Source organism: Patagioenas fasciata, chromosome 19 (assembly GCF_037038585.1).
Source record: "Patagioenas fasciata isolate bPatFas1 chromosome 19, bPatFas1.hap1, whole genome shotgun sequence".
NCBI classification, from domain to species: Eukaryota; Metazoa; Chordata; class Aves; order Columbiformes; family Columbidae; genus Patagioenas; species Patagioenas fasciata.
In genome coordinates, this window is record NC_092538.1 from 11,385,730 (window position 1) to 11,399,766 (window position 14,037).

A 14,037-nucleotide genomic window follows, 5' to 3' on the forward strand; every position below is an offset into this window, starting at 1 on the left:
TGAAACAGTTGTTTTATTACCAAAATGTATAATAAAAGCTAAAGGTGACCCCTAAACAAGTGAGCAATGGGCTGGAATGTCTGGGTGCAGCAGCAGGGGAGCTGCCCTGCCTCTGTATTCTTTACCTTCAGTTTTACATTTTCTTCTTGACTTTTTTAGTTGCTTTTTCCTACCTGATTGTACCGTGACATCATAACTTTGCACTCCCTGGTTTTGCTTGCTTCAGTAGTAGAACCTGGGCTAAATTAAGCTCTCTGAGTCAAAACCCAAACAAATGGGTATCAGAGATTTTCAGTACCTATAATATAAAGACACTAAAATGATAAAATTGCATCAGACACTTCAGGTACTTTCCCCCTTCCCTGTTGGGGGTGGAATGAGGGATGGGATGAAGAATGGATAGAGATCCCTGTTTAAAAAACACACTATCTAAATTTTTTGGATGGAAAAAGAAAACAGAACAAAACCAAACCAGTTTTATTCCTTCGCCTACACGGTACTTTGGATGGCTCTGTTTTGACAAGCCCCAACTAACGCAGGTCCCATCCTGGTGTCACTAAAGCTGTAATGAATCTGAGCATGAAGTATGATACAAATATAACAACCACATCCCTGGAGAAAGAGAAAACAAGTGCTGCTGTCTGAGAAGCCAACTTTGACAAGACATTTTCTTTTCGGGGCAATTATTGTATCTTTTATTTCCCTCCTCCTTATTACAGCTCGTCTGTGTCCCCACGTTCTTCCAAAGGGGAAACTCACTCCAACCCAAGCCACAAGCACAAGGAACGTTCACAGAGCTATTGCAAAGCACAAAGCTGTCTTCAGCATCCCGATTCACGGCCGGGTATAGAGCAGCATGAGACGGACCGTACTGTTCCTCCCCTTTCAAATCTATAAGCTCTTTGTGAACGAGCAATGAATTAACCCATTTACCAGATTTGAGAAGGAACTCAGCAATACTATTAAAATGTTGAGAGGGAAACTGAGGCACAGATATAGAAAGATTTATTAAATATAGCTTTTTTTACTGTCTTACGCTCCCTAATCTTTCAAGCATAAGACGCCTCCCTACTCATCAGTGTTGGAGCCCCTTTGGGAAAACCTGTCTGCCCCTCGGCATGTGCTGACAGCACGAGCTGCGGGAAAGCGACTCAACGGGATGACAAAATACAGGGACAAAACCAAAGCGGCTCGTGGAGGTGCAGGAATCACAATGAGAGACCCGAACAAGCAAAGGAAGAAGCCAAGAGCAGGGCACAAGGACACGAGCAGGGTGGTAACGCTGGGAGGTACTGAGCGCTGAGACCTGAGTCTCGCTCAGGATAAAGGAGTTTAATGACTGATTGGAAAATGTTCCAAACCCCACAAGTTTGCATGAGGAAAAAAAAGCATCTGTGATGAGCAGCGCACAATGAAACAACCCCAGGTTCTGGGCTTTCATTCCCATAGGGCTCCAGCAAACACTTTAAAAATTTACTGCCATTCCACTTGTCAAGTAAAATGACGCGCTCTGCAGCTCTGCTTGGGACAGACGCTATTAACAGCACCGATCAGTCCTTTCAGTACCTGACAAATATTTTGCTGTCTTGGAGACGAGCAGAAAAATAAAACACAAAAAAAACCCCCACAACTCGATTTTTTGGTTAAGAAAATCCGCAAAATTTAATTAAGATGTCTAGTATTAAAAAGGCTTTTGATATGTTAAAAGCAAACTGCCAAATCCAGAACTGCTGATGATATGGTATTCTTTCAGTCTTGCTTTTGCCTTCTAGAAATGTATTGCAAGAGGTAAAATGTTTAATTCTTTAAAAGCAGCGACATGAGGAAGGGGATGCGCTCTGAGGGACTGGAAAACCCATTGGATAGCGAGCCCATGTCCTGGGATCAGAAAACCCGTTGGATAGCGAGCCCGTGTCCTGGGATCGCTGCATGAGCACTCGGTTCAGCAGCTGCTCCTACGGGATCCTCGTTCCCCGCAGCAGCGCTCAGAGGTGCTGCCCACGTAGGTGTAAATACATCTGTCCGCTGCCATTCGCCGCGGTTCGCGCCTCCCACACTTCCAGAGAGAGGCAGATGGTCCCTGTCCTGTCTAAATATTACACTGTACAGACTCACATCGCTATGTGTTTTGAGAAATATGAGGGCAGATGTTAAATATGTTAAACACACGCTTTGCCCCCTGGAGGTTTAAGTTAAGGCTGCTGTCTCAATTTGGTCATTTTAGGCACGCCAGGCTTCTCGGATCCCAGGCATTCCTCTGAAATCCCTGCTTTCAAATGCGGCTTTTCATGTTAATTTTGTGTACTTTCATCCAATTTCTTGGACGCAGAACAAATGAAGGGAGCTCTCAGCTTCGCATCACACATCTACGCGGGGTTCGCTGAAAATTATGATCCTCATTCATGAAAACCCTATTTACACAGCGGGGTATTTCCCATGACGGTGGTTTTCTCCCTTACATAAGCCTCACTAATACTTTAAATTTAATTAGTTTTTAAAATTACACCAAATAATAGGACAGGGACAGTTCAGGAATAGTCAAATTTACTTAAAGAAAACTATGACTATGAGCACTCTTTGAATATGTTTAAGATATTTAAGAATAAAGCATTAAATAAAATAACGCGGATTTATTCAATTTGCAACAGTTGTAGGCAAGTTTGCTGCTATCAGCCCAGCATTAAGGAAACAGCCTTTGTAAAGGCCGCTGTGTGAATTACTATTGTGAAGCAAGCGATTTTCCAACATCATCCTGGGCGCCGCTCACCCCACATCACCTTCCTCCAGCAGAGCCTCAGGTGGCTTCTCATTTCCTTTCTGTCTTGTCCCTCCTAGTTCTAAGTGTCTGTTTCACTTGTAGGATCAGAGCCTAGAATGACATTTCTGTCCTCCAACTGTCCACTTTGAGTGATTTTTCTGATACTTCCCCTCTGTCAAGAGCTGTAATCCCTGCACACCCGCCTCTCCCTGCTGCTGCCTCCCCTTTCATCCTCGCCTGCGATCACTTTTCTATACTTTCAAAATTCACTCCGTTGCTGGCACAATCTTTGTCCCTCACCTGCGTTTAAACGGTAAGCAGGAAATAAACAAGCAAAAATAAGCGACTGAAATGTAGGTGTGGAAGAAGTTAAACCACAACATCGCCCTCATGCTGTTTCTTTACTGTTTCATAAGTTCCATTCGCAATTTTCTATGAAGCTCAGGAACTGATGTGCAGAGAGCAACTGTGTGTTTGCAGTTCACCATTTGGCTCAACAAGCCGCATGAAATTCCTGTTTCCAGCAGTGAGAACAGGACTGGATTGTCAGATACACATGTACATAGACACACGTATATATGCGAATACATATATAGCCTTCAGATCACCACCATGCATACTTAGTGCGCTAAACAAAGCAATAACAGATTTTACAGGGTGTCCTGAACACTCAAGCACAGAATATGGGAATTACTCAGGGAGAGGGGGAATGTCTATGAGCTCTGGCCTGAAATATCATTCCCGGTTCACAAAACACAAGGTAAAATTCACCTCCCTGTCGGGGTTTGAGTAAGAAAGCACCGAAGCGAGCGAGACAGCGCCTGCACCCGTCTGCCAACACGGGGAAAACCTTATGAACCTGTAGGACTCGCAACTGTTTCAGCCAACCACACGCCATACGCGATCTATTTTTCTTAAAAATGTAAAAGCAATCTGTAAATTAATTGACTTTAAACTAGAAAATATTCAGGGGTTTGAACAACAAAAAGGTGAGAGGGGAAAAAAAATTATATAATAATCACCCAGTGGTTTTATGCATTAATTGCAAAAAGATTTGAAATTTAGCAAGAGAAAAGTATCAACTGCTGGACGGTATCAATTTACTTAAAATTGTTTAGAGAGCTCACAAAATCTTCCGAGTTATTACAACGTATATGTATTTAGCAGAGATATTTTGAAGTGCTTTATCGCAGCTCAGGGAGAAGAACCAAAGTGCAGCTGGCTCCGCAATGGAGTCCACACGTGAGGCTCATAGTACAGAGCAGGCACTTCAGAGGAAAAATAAGGTCAAGAAAACAGCGGGATTAAGTTTGCTCTTTCTACTCAACCTGGCTTACTGGCTTTCCATTTCTGATAGGCAAAAATAATTTCTGCTTGAAAAGTTTGGAAATCAAAATAAACAAATGTACTAGGAAAAAAAGAAAAAGGCAAAACCATAACTTATTGTGATTGAATACAGCTCTGCTTGTGTTCCGTACCGGTTCCTGGTGTGAAACTTCTCCTGCTGTCGGCGTACGGCATTTCCCACCTGGCAGACTGCATGGGAATGACCCACCCAAACGAATCCTCCTCAGGTTTGAGACATTTGTTTGCAGGTTTTATTTACTTATCTGATGCTGCTTTTCTTTTCTTGTCTCCTCTTCCCCCCGCCCCCATTCTGTTGCCAGTAAATACACGGAATGAAATTAAAAGAAGGAATAAAACTAAGCACCACTAGTAACACGAATTATTTGCAGGTTAGTTATAAGTAACGTGAAGAAAGGTCAGCGCAGAGACACTCACCCTGTGCGCTTGGTGATGGTCCCCAGAGTCATTGGCTGCTTGATCTGAGCGAGAGGCAGCACCACGGTCAGACTTGGAAGGGGCAGCAGTCGAGGGTTCCCAGGATTATTGTTCGTGAAGTTATTGTAAGTGTCTTGGCTGTTCAATTTACCTTGATGGGACAGAGACGTAATAAAACACATTACTGGAATTCTTTCCTCCGTTTATCATCTCTAACGACTACCTGAGATAAGCCTCTTGCAAGCAAAAACATATCAAAAACGTATCTTTAAAAGTCATCTTCATTTCAGGTACAAAACAAACGACAATGGAAGCAGCAAATATTTATTTTATATGCGTGGTTAAGATCTCCTTGCATGGAAGGGAAATGATTCAAGCTGCTGCTGCTTGCCTGACAGTTCTGTGCCCCTAAAAGTCTCCAAGTTCAATTTGAAGACCAAGCTCTGGATTCCGATTCTCTATTTAAAAACAAAAATAAAATCTGGAAGGGAACAATTTTCCTAAGGTACCACATACAGTGTTGGTAACTGAAAGTCCCAAAAAGGTCGCTTCTGTTGTCTCTACAATAAAGGCACAAATAAGAGTAATCTGCTGAACTCGGCCTGGAGGAAATAACAAGAAACTATACATAAAAAAAGCCAAGCTACATGTAAAAATCAAGAAAGTATCAAAAGAAACAACAAACTTTATGTTCATTGCGAAAAGAAGAAAACAAAGTGTAGGTACTTCAAAAAGGAAGGGGAAGACCTAACAAAACAATCCCACCAACCCTAAATTTAGCTTGTTTCAAAGAGGCCCGAGCTGGATTTGCGCCCAGTCCAGATACGCTTTCTTACTTTCTGCATCATTCTGTAGTCACATCCTTTCATTTTTCAGTTAGAAAAGGAAACTAGCTACAAATTTCATGGACGGCAAAGAAAGAAACGTGAAGAAACCAAAGAAAGAAGTTAAACAAAAAAAGGGGCCAGTCTGTTTATAACAGAATCAAAAGTACTTAAAAACAGACAAGCAACCATGAATTAAAAGGTTTAGATCATTAACTTGTTTTTCTGTGTTCCTATAATGCTGTGAAACGCTGGCTTTGTTCTTAATCAAAAGGGAGCCATATTGGGAATTAGGTTCCTAAACAACCGATGCATTCTACAGAGATATTATACAAATCCCAGGCCAAATCCATACGAGCTGACTGAAGAGCAGGCGCCTTTTTTCAAGGAAGAAAAACAGCACAGAAAAGGGTTTCTCACAGGAAGCTGCCTGAAAAGCCTTAATGGTACTTCAGATGGATTGAAAATAGGAAAAGGAAGGCGGAAAAATCTTAATGAATGTCTCATCATCCTAAAGACACTCAATGCTTCCTTTACTCTTCTTTTAATACTATATAACTGTAAGCTTAGGGGTTTTATTTGTTTTTTCTCCCAAGTCCGGAGACCTCTGCATCTTAGAAAAGCACAATAACAAAAATGATGAAATTACAAAGTGTGTTTTGTGTTAAGTATCTGCCCCGAACGTTGGTCAATGCGTTTTAAGAGAAATAGCAAGGCTTTAATGAATAACAAGCCTATTCAAGCCTCAGAGAGCAGATTTCACTAACAGCAATTTTCCTGCACCAACTCGGAGTAAAAAGAAACAGGAAAGGGGGAAATAAGGTAAAAAAAAGAGCTCAGTTTTAAATTCAGACTGAGATGCGATCAATTTTTTTTAAGATTAATTTCATAATGCATTTTTGGTTCTTGCAGAATGGAGTGTGAATGGTTTTCTGCATTATTGTCTAATTAGTTACTGTTGCATGTAATCGAGGCCGCTCTGCAAGTCTCTCGCTCTCCTGTGCTCCCCCTGAGCCACAGAGGGGGCTCCAAATGCCTGTAATTTGTTTTCTTTTACTTGTTAGGAATATAATGATTAACTATGAACTACTGAACCAAAGGACTGTGTTGTAACAGTCTCTCTCGAGCCACATTTAATTACTCAGTGCCCTCTGCTCCCAACACCGGGGAGTTTTCCATATGCAAAACCTCCCGTTGATTCAATAGAATATTTGCATGCAGAGAAATGAGGCATTTACACAGGTCCTTCCTACGCAAGGATGAGCTGCTCCATTTCCATACAAGTTGAGGAATCCCGAGGCAGTTAAGGATTCTCACAAAACTGCAGCATTAAGCCATCACTTAAGAGTTTTTTATTAATTGTAGCAACAACATCCTGCAAATTTTTAGGCTCAACATTGCCCGATGAGACACAAAGTCCCATCAGCGTGATCTCAGGACCCATTTGCTCAAAATCTGCAACAAAACCGCCATCGTATCATCCACCCAAAACATAAGCAACATGTTATCCTACAAATACTCGAAGGGAAAACGGATAGAGGATAAAAGTGAAGAAAGCAAACAACAACGGGCTTTGTTGTCAGGCAGAGGGGCCTATTCCCCAACCAGCCATCACTAACGGCTTCGCTGCCACCGCCGGGAAAGGGGAGGCCCGAAAGCGCCGGACAAAAGAAATCCCTGCAGACAAAGAAATAACAAATTAAATGCACCATTATAAAACACAGATGCTACAAGGAAAATAAACTTCACAAGATTTACTGGGTTTTGACAAAGCTGGATATCTGTGGAAAAGACATCAGGAGCGGCTCCCAGGTCCGGCCTGGCCGCGCTCCCTGTCACCCGCCGCCAACCGCCTTCGTGAAGCTATCGATGGCTACAGGTTTTATTTATGATTATTTTCTTTACAACCACTGCTAAACCTATAAGATACTCCTCGGGTATGAACGCGAGATTTAAACATTGGATCAAATCACACATTTCTGAGTTTTCGAAATGTATTTTTGGATATGAAAGGGAAACGTGCCAGACTTGGTAGCTTGTGACACTGGATAAAAATATTCAGTAATTGAAAGGAATTAGTACAGTAAAATTGTCCTCTTCCCATCAACTTAGAGCCTTGATGAATTCAGAACTAAGGTGCGATCGAACACCTCTCAGTGTCATAATAAAATGATTCTATGCTGATCTTTTTTTTTCCATTTTCTTTCATTACTCCCATACAAAAAGCTTAGTAACGCAATGTTATTCGCATTCAAACCCCACTTGATCAGCATTTATATCTCACCGTATTTAACAGACTGCATTTCAAAGTGTGCCACGTAGTCTGGTGACATTAACGCTACATGTAAACATCTTTAATTTGGTAAATAAAAAGGCAGTAACTCCGGGCTATGCAATCATAGGGAGGCCGAGTTAGACAAAAATGAACTGTTTGGCCATTATTTCTGTTCAGCGCAATACTGAAGATTCCTCAACTAAACAGTCACTAATCGTCTAACGCAAGGGAAATAAAATCATCTCAAACCGGCAGACAGAAAAGGGCAGGAAAAACAGAAGTGTCATGGATGTGGCGGTTTATTTTTGCTGTGCTTTTTACCCAATACACAAAGTTTCCTGGATGAGAATGGAAAGCTTCCCAGCTTCAGTTCCAAGACTTTCACCCCAGTTTCTGACCTTTTCTCAGACATGTTCCGGTGTAATCTGTAATGGGCTGCAGTCGGAAGAGGAAACAGCGGCGCCCTGGTGAGAATCGCTGCCTTGTGACCCGAGCGGAGAACCCGTGCTGGACGCTCACCCAGCGCCGGGACCACTGGTTACTGCCCAAAGCGGCGCTTTCCTTGTACCTTTGTCTTGTTCGGTGAAACACGTTTTATCTTTCTTTGTAAAACATCACACATTTTCCTAGAAAAAGTCAGGAATCTAATCGTTTTAGTTAGTGATCGCTTCTAAATTAAAGTTGCGTTGCAATTTCCTTGAATTGTATCCTGCCCAATTTAGCCTCATTTCACACTTTAACCCTAAATATTTCTAATACAATCAGATCCATTGAAGAAAATTATGTATTAGCTACAGCATGTATCCACATATCATCTAGCAAATTTTTCTCTCAGCTAAACTGGTGCAAGTCCAAAACCCATCACAAACTTGATCCCATTGAAATGCATGGGAGAAAATAACACCGCTGGTTGTTTTCATAATGTTTTAAAACCACTCGATCCTGAACTTCTGAAATACAGCTACACTAAATCTCATGATTACCCTAAGAAAGCAGAACTTCCTCTGTGCATCCAGGAGGGCACGTGGTGGGTAGAACAGAGAAGGAACCACCGTGACCCCTTTGCCACCCGTCACCTCAACCCGGCCAAAGATGGGTTAGGAAAGACCAGTTCAAACCTCGAGCTGGGATCTGAACCCGTCATTTACTTCAAGAACCAGTGATGTACGTCTGGCCATTTCGCCTCCCTCCATGTGTATGAATTCTTTTTCCTGCATGGAAAAGAAACTACACTGACAGAGTAGGGGAATCAAAAAGGAGAAGCAGCCACTTTTGCCAGAGCCCAGGTACCACGGCTCCTCTTGCCAGCAGCTGCGGGGACATCCACAGGGTAAAAGATACCTCCTTCAAAATCTGACACAAATATCTGCTGCTTCCCTTGCTGCTTCCCCTCCTCATTTTGGACATATATCAGTTTGCTGTGCTAAAGTTCCTCAAAGAGCCACACAGTGCCTTTTTTCTTAGAAAACAACCCTTGCATCACCACGCACACAACCCTCGCCTAATCATCATCTTTCCAGATCGATTTAACTAAAAATATTGTTGGTGCAAAGCTCACATCCATTTATGGGCAAAACTCTCCTTGAAGACACAACAGCACCACAAGTTGGTTTCCAGCTGTTGGCTCCAGGCTTAGCGCAGCCATAACATGGCAGCAGCAACACTTCGGCTCATTTCCACTGATGGCTACCAGCAAAATCACCCAACGGGGCCTTTCTGCTCTTAGATCACCGCCCGTGAACGGCAGTCACAGGCAGCGAAGGGTCCAGACATCACCATACCTGCACCAGACCTTGCACCTTCAACACTTCACAAGTTAAGAAACTGCATGATTAATCTCTTGTAACTACTACGGGTGTAGTTATGGAGTATTTTGTGAACCAGCGGGAAGGTGCAATGCCAGGCCAGCCCTGGAGCAGAAGCTGTGGCTGGAGCCACCACGGACCTGGACTTTTGCAAACTCTTCCAGGAATGGGCTACGTGAGCTCCAACTTCACGCTCCACTAACCTGGTTACTGTACAAGCAGCTTCCAGGTGCCGGGCAGAGATTCTCTTACTCCAGTTTCTTGCACATGGGAATTTTACTAACAGTAACAGTGATGAAGCGCTTGAGAAAAGCAGTATGTAGGATTACTGCCCCTTGTCATGTCTATCAGTCATAATTCATATCAACACAGCTTTCAGCTCAAAGCCTTCTTTGCGGGATGACTCCGAGCCGCTGCAGCATTGTGAAATTTAGAAAATCTGGGCATTTCAGACTTCTCTTCCAAATGATACAGAATAAAATCATCATTATGTACCCTGTATTTTTTTTAATTAGGACAACAAAGTCAGAATAACTGGTCAGCTTGGGTTAGAAACTGCACAATGACTGCTCTGAGAATTTCGGAAGGACATCTCTCTGTGCAGCTGTGTTGGGTGAGGAGAAAGGGACAGTTTAATAGCAGCTCCTTCACCAAAGGGCTCAGTGTATTAGAATTCGCATGGACGATAAACTACATCTTAATACATTCAGGGCTTTTTTTTTACCTACGCCTTTTTTCCGCTTCCTCTAGCTGCAACAATTTGCTCAAATATTTTAGCATCTGCATTCAACCCAGGTTGAACACAGAGTATTTACCACAAGTTACGCAAAAAAAATAAAAGCGCCTTGAGAACCACTACATATGAGAAGTTGATAATAATATCCATGGATAATGATAATAAATGGCTTGTCTCAGACACCCCCAGAACAGGAACGGGAGCGGAGCGCAGCGAGCTCTGCGCTCCCGCCCGCCGCACCCTCGGCTGCTCGGCTCTTTTCCCCATGACCGCTCAGGATGTTTTCTGGCTCTGTGACAGCATCGTGACTCAGGTCATGAGAAGTGTCAAAGATGCATTTCCTTGAGATGGGAAAAAGCAACAGATTTTAACGGCCCACAAAGACTAAGCAAAAAAAGAATAAGCTCAATCAGCGTATTTAAGGGTAAAGATAAACCTTTTAAAAGATACAAGTATATTTTATTTCCAATCTTAATGCTTACGTTTCTTTCCACAAAGTGTTTACGTTTTTCAGGCTACCAAAAATGCACAGTTGATTTAAATGCCTTACTTAAGAATAATAAACTCCAAGACAACAGGAGCTGCAGCATTTACTGCGCAATCAATCACGGATCCCATACACGGGGGCTCCCCCAGGGCACCCCATGCCGGGGCAGCACCAGGTGTTTGGGCCCGAGCTCAGTAGGTCCAGCAGATAAAGCGATTGTTCCTTCCCCTGGCTGGTTACGACCACAAACCTTCACATGCTTCTACCTTCCCTCTTGCTTGTCATACAACACCCTCCACACTTGAACCTCCTCCTTCCGCTGATACGGTCTGTTGAAAAACTCCAGCTTCTACTTTCTCGCCTTCTGATCCAACCTGGCACGGGCTCGTATCAGGTGAGCGAAGCTACTTTTCGTCATTTCGCTGATGGCAGCTCCCTTGAGCCACTTACATTCCTTGACCCACCAACAAATTTCTGGAGCGTGCTGTCCCCCCTGTGCCAAACCCCTTGGATTCTCTTCCTGGCCCCGTCCCAGCCTTTCCCCTTCTGTGCTTTGGACACCAACATCACCCACAAAACTCCTCCTTCCCTCAGAGAGCAGCTCTTCTCAGCTGGCCCCTCATTTCAAAGCTCCATCTTGGCGACTCATTTCTCCTCAAACCACTGTTCAGCTCTACACAAGTGTACGTTGTCCTGGGCAGACACATAAAGCATCCTGAGAAGCCATAACACAGCTGAGCACGTTCCTTCTTGTGCATCACTAATATCGCTATTTAGCAATTTCCAACTGGCAAGAAAAGCAAAACCCTATTCAAAAGCGATGTGAAGTCTGTAGGGATGCCTTTATTACTCACGATGTATGAGCAGGAAATACACCAGCCTGTTCTTTATATATCTGGTTAACTGGTGAGATTTTACTGGAAATTAAGAGGAAGTAAAACGAGGGAAAAATTGAAATAACGATAGAATCCCAAAATGTCATTTTATTAAGTCATTTTCAGAGAAAACACTTAAAAATCCAGTCAACGCTTCTCCTGCGACATGCAGCTTCCACATCAACCCCCAACCCTATAGAAATTTGGTTTCGGTTTGATGTTTCCAAGACTGAAATCATCCACCCTGACAGGAAAACGCCAGTGGGACGCCCACATCTGTGCCAACGCAGCTCCCCTTGCCTTCCACCGCCCCCTCTCCTCCCGACCCGTCGGACACGGCGCTCCCTGCCGCCCCGCTTGCTCCGACCACAGCGTTTGTTGTGCTAAATCGCTCAGCCATTTATTTTTACACTTCCCATCTCAAAAACTGCCGTTCCCTCCTATGTCAGTCGCCTTCAGTTTTCAATTTATCTGGAATACTCGCAACCTTTTCCCAAATGTAAAGGCAAACGTACATTTGCCACAGTCTCAGATCGACACTGCTTACAAAACCCACTTCTAAAACACTTTATGTAGAGACACGAGCTTCCCTTGTGACAGAATTTATCCGCCTGCTTCCCTACTTACCTGAAGGGAATGGAGCTTTTCCTTCCACTTCAGAAACTATCCAAAATACACCACCCACTTCTTTCGCTCCACTGATTCTCCAACCATTAAAGAAACCAAAAAAGGCAGCTAAAAACACAGCTCATTGACAAGCAGTGAGCTCCTGGCTGGGACCCAAAGTGGTGCTCGTACCTTCTCCCCACGCCCCGGGGCTGTAACCCCGGGCTGGGGGCTCTGGGTGCAGGGCCAAGAGGCTTCGCACACCCTGCGACCTTCCCAGAGGAAACAATGAGCTCCAAAAATCATTAGCAGAAAACACCCGCCAGGTAAATCAATTTCTTTTCCTTCCAATTGGCTTCTTAGTGTAAAGAGAAACTCTAGATGTGTTTGTGTGGAATCAAGAGAATCGCTACACACTTCAGGCAGCCCGGCGGAGGATTTATACGAGCAGCTCGGTGACTGCAATGTAATTCTTCATTAACAAAAAAGGTGGTCTGTTCTTATTAGGGCTGTTTGGTAATGAGGTTACATGCACTATAAAATACTCAGGTGCACTGCTGTGACAGAAGAGGTGAATAATAATAATAATAATAAGAGTAATAACCACCGCTCGGAACGGCGCTGGAAGCGGGCGGGCCGCGCGGCATCGCCGGGAGGAGGGCGCCCCCTGCAGGCCCGCCCTCAGCACTGAGGCGGGAAAACCCCCCCACAAGGGATTTTTAGCCAAATTTAAGAGTTCTGGGTGACGCTGGAAAATAAATTATTTAAAAGTCGGTTTAAATAAAACTACCCAATTGTCACGCTGTGGAAGAGTAAAAAAAATCGCAACATTAATATCACATTAAAAAAGTCGGGCCTATTCCGCGTCTTTATGGTTTCTATACATTCCTAAAAAACTATTTTCTGGCGATCGAAGCTACAGTTTACAAAGAGAGAAATGAAAGCTTAACAGAGGCTTTTCAAACAACTGTTTTCAAGCGGTGTTTACAGCTCCCGAGCTCTACCCTGCAAAGGAACTGCCTGAAGTTATTATACAGTTAATTTTCTTGGAAACTATTTTTGTCCGCCTGTCTCTAAATAGGTGGTTTCTTAAGTGAGTGTTACTTAAAGGAAACCAATCTGTTTTTCAGGAAGGGCTGGTGATGTCAGGCCTTTCAACTCTGCTTTCCCATAAGAATTCTTCTAATAAAAGGAGTTTCACTCTGAGAAATAGTGAAAAGTAACGTGAAAATATTTAAAGCATCTGAGATTGCATGTTTGCTGAACTTCCAGTTCGATGCTTAGATTTTTATCATGTTGCAATTGTAACCAATGAAGGAAAAGTGAGAGGAAACCTTTCTGATTTTTAAGATTCAAAAAGATTTTGCAGTGAAAAATGTGCTATACTAAAATATTTAGAAAGAGCTAAATACAAGCCGGAACGCAATATATAGAGAACACCACATTTTTTCATCATTCTAAATTTATGTATTCCATTTCAGCACAGGTATTAAATATGAAACAACCACTGTGTATTATGAATGGTCTATTGGCAAAACTACACCATCCACATAAATACTTCAACCCCCAACAAAACGACAGGACAAATTCAGAGAATATCATATTTTTGAATAGTTTCAGTAGGCGTGGGTGTGTAGCTATAGGTCCAATGTATGCTTAACTTACTATGTTATCGTGTGTTCTGATACTGGAAATTCCTGCGGTCAACAACAGGAAAAACCTCCGAGTAGAGCTGGAGACACCTTAACTTATTGGTGGGGTAAGAAGTAATGATAATAACATACTGTAAATTTTAATTTGCAGACTAAAAATTAGAAATACAGAGTTCTCGATCTGCCAAGCAAAGCATTACAATTTCTATGGCTTAACGCTCCTTGCTGTTCACATAT

At 43.0% G+C, this 14,037-nt stretch overlaps 1 protein-coding gene across 18 annotated transcripts in view; it reads right to left on the reverse strand.

The window, feature by feature from the left end:
- Nucleotides 1–14,037, reverse strand: part of BCAS3 (BCAS3 microtubule associated cell migration factor) — a 285,403-nt gene that overhangs the window by 195,064 nt on the left and 76,302 nt on the right. For all 18 annotated transcript variants that reach the window (XR_011741909.1, XM_065852777.2, XM_065852781.2 and 15 more), the window contains exon 16: nt 4,541–4,691. Coding sequence is in view for 17 of the 18 variants with exons in the window: in XM_065852777.2 (XP_065708849.1) it covers nt 4,541–4,691 (151 nt within the window). In the remaining variant the exon portion in view is untranslated. The remainder of the gene's footprint in view (nt 1–4,540; nt 4,692–14,037) is intronic.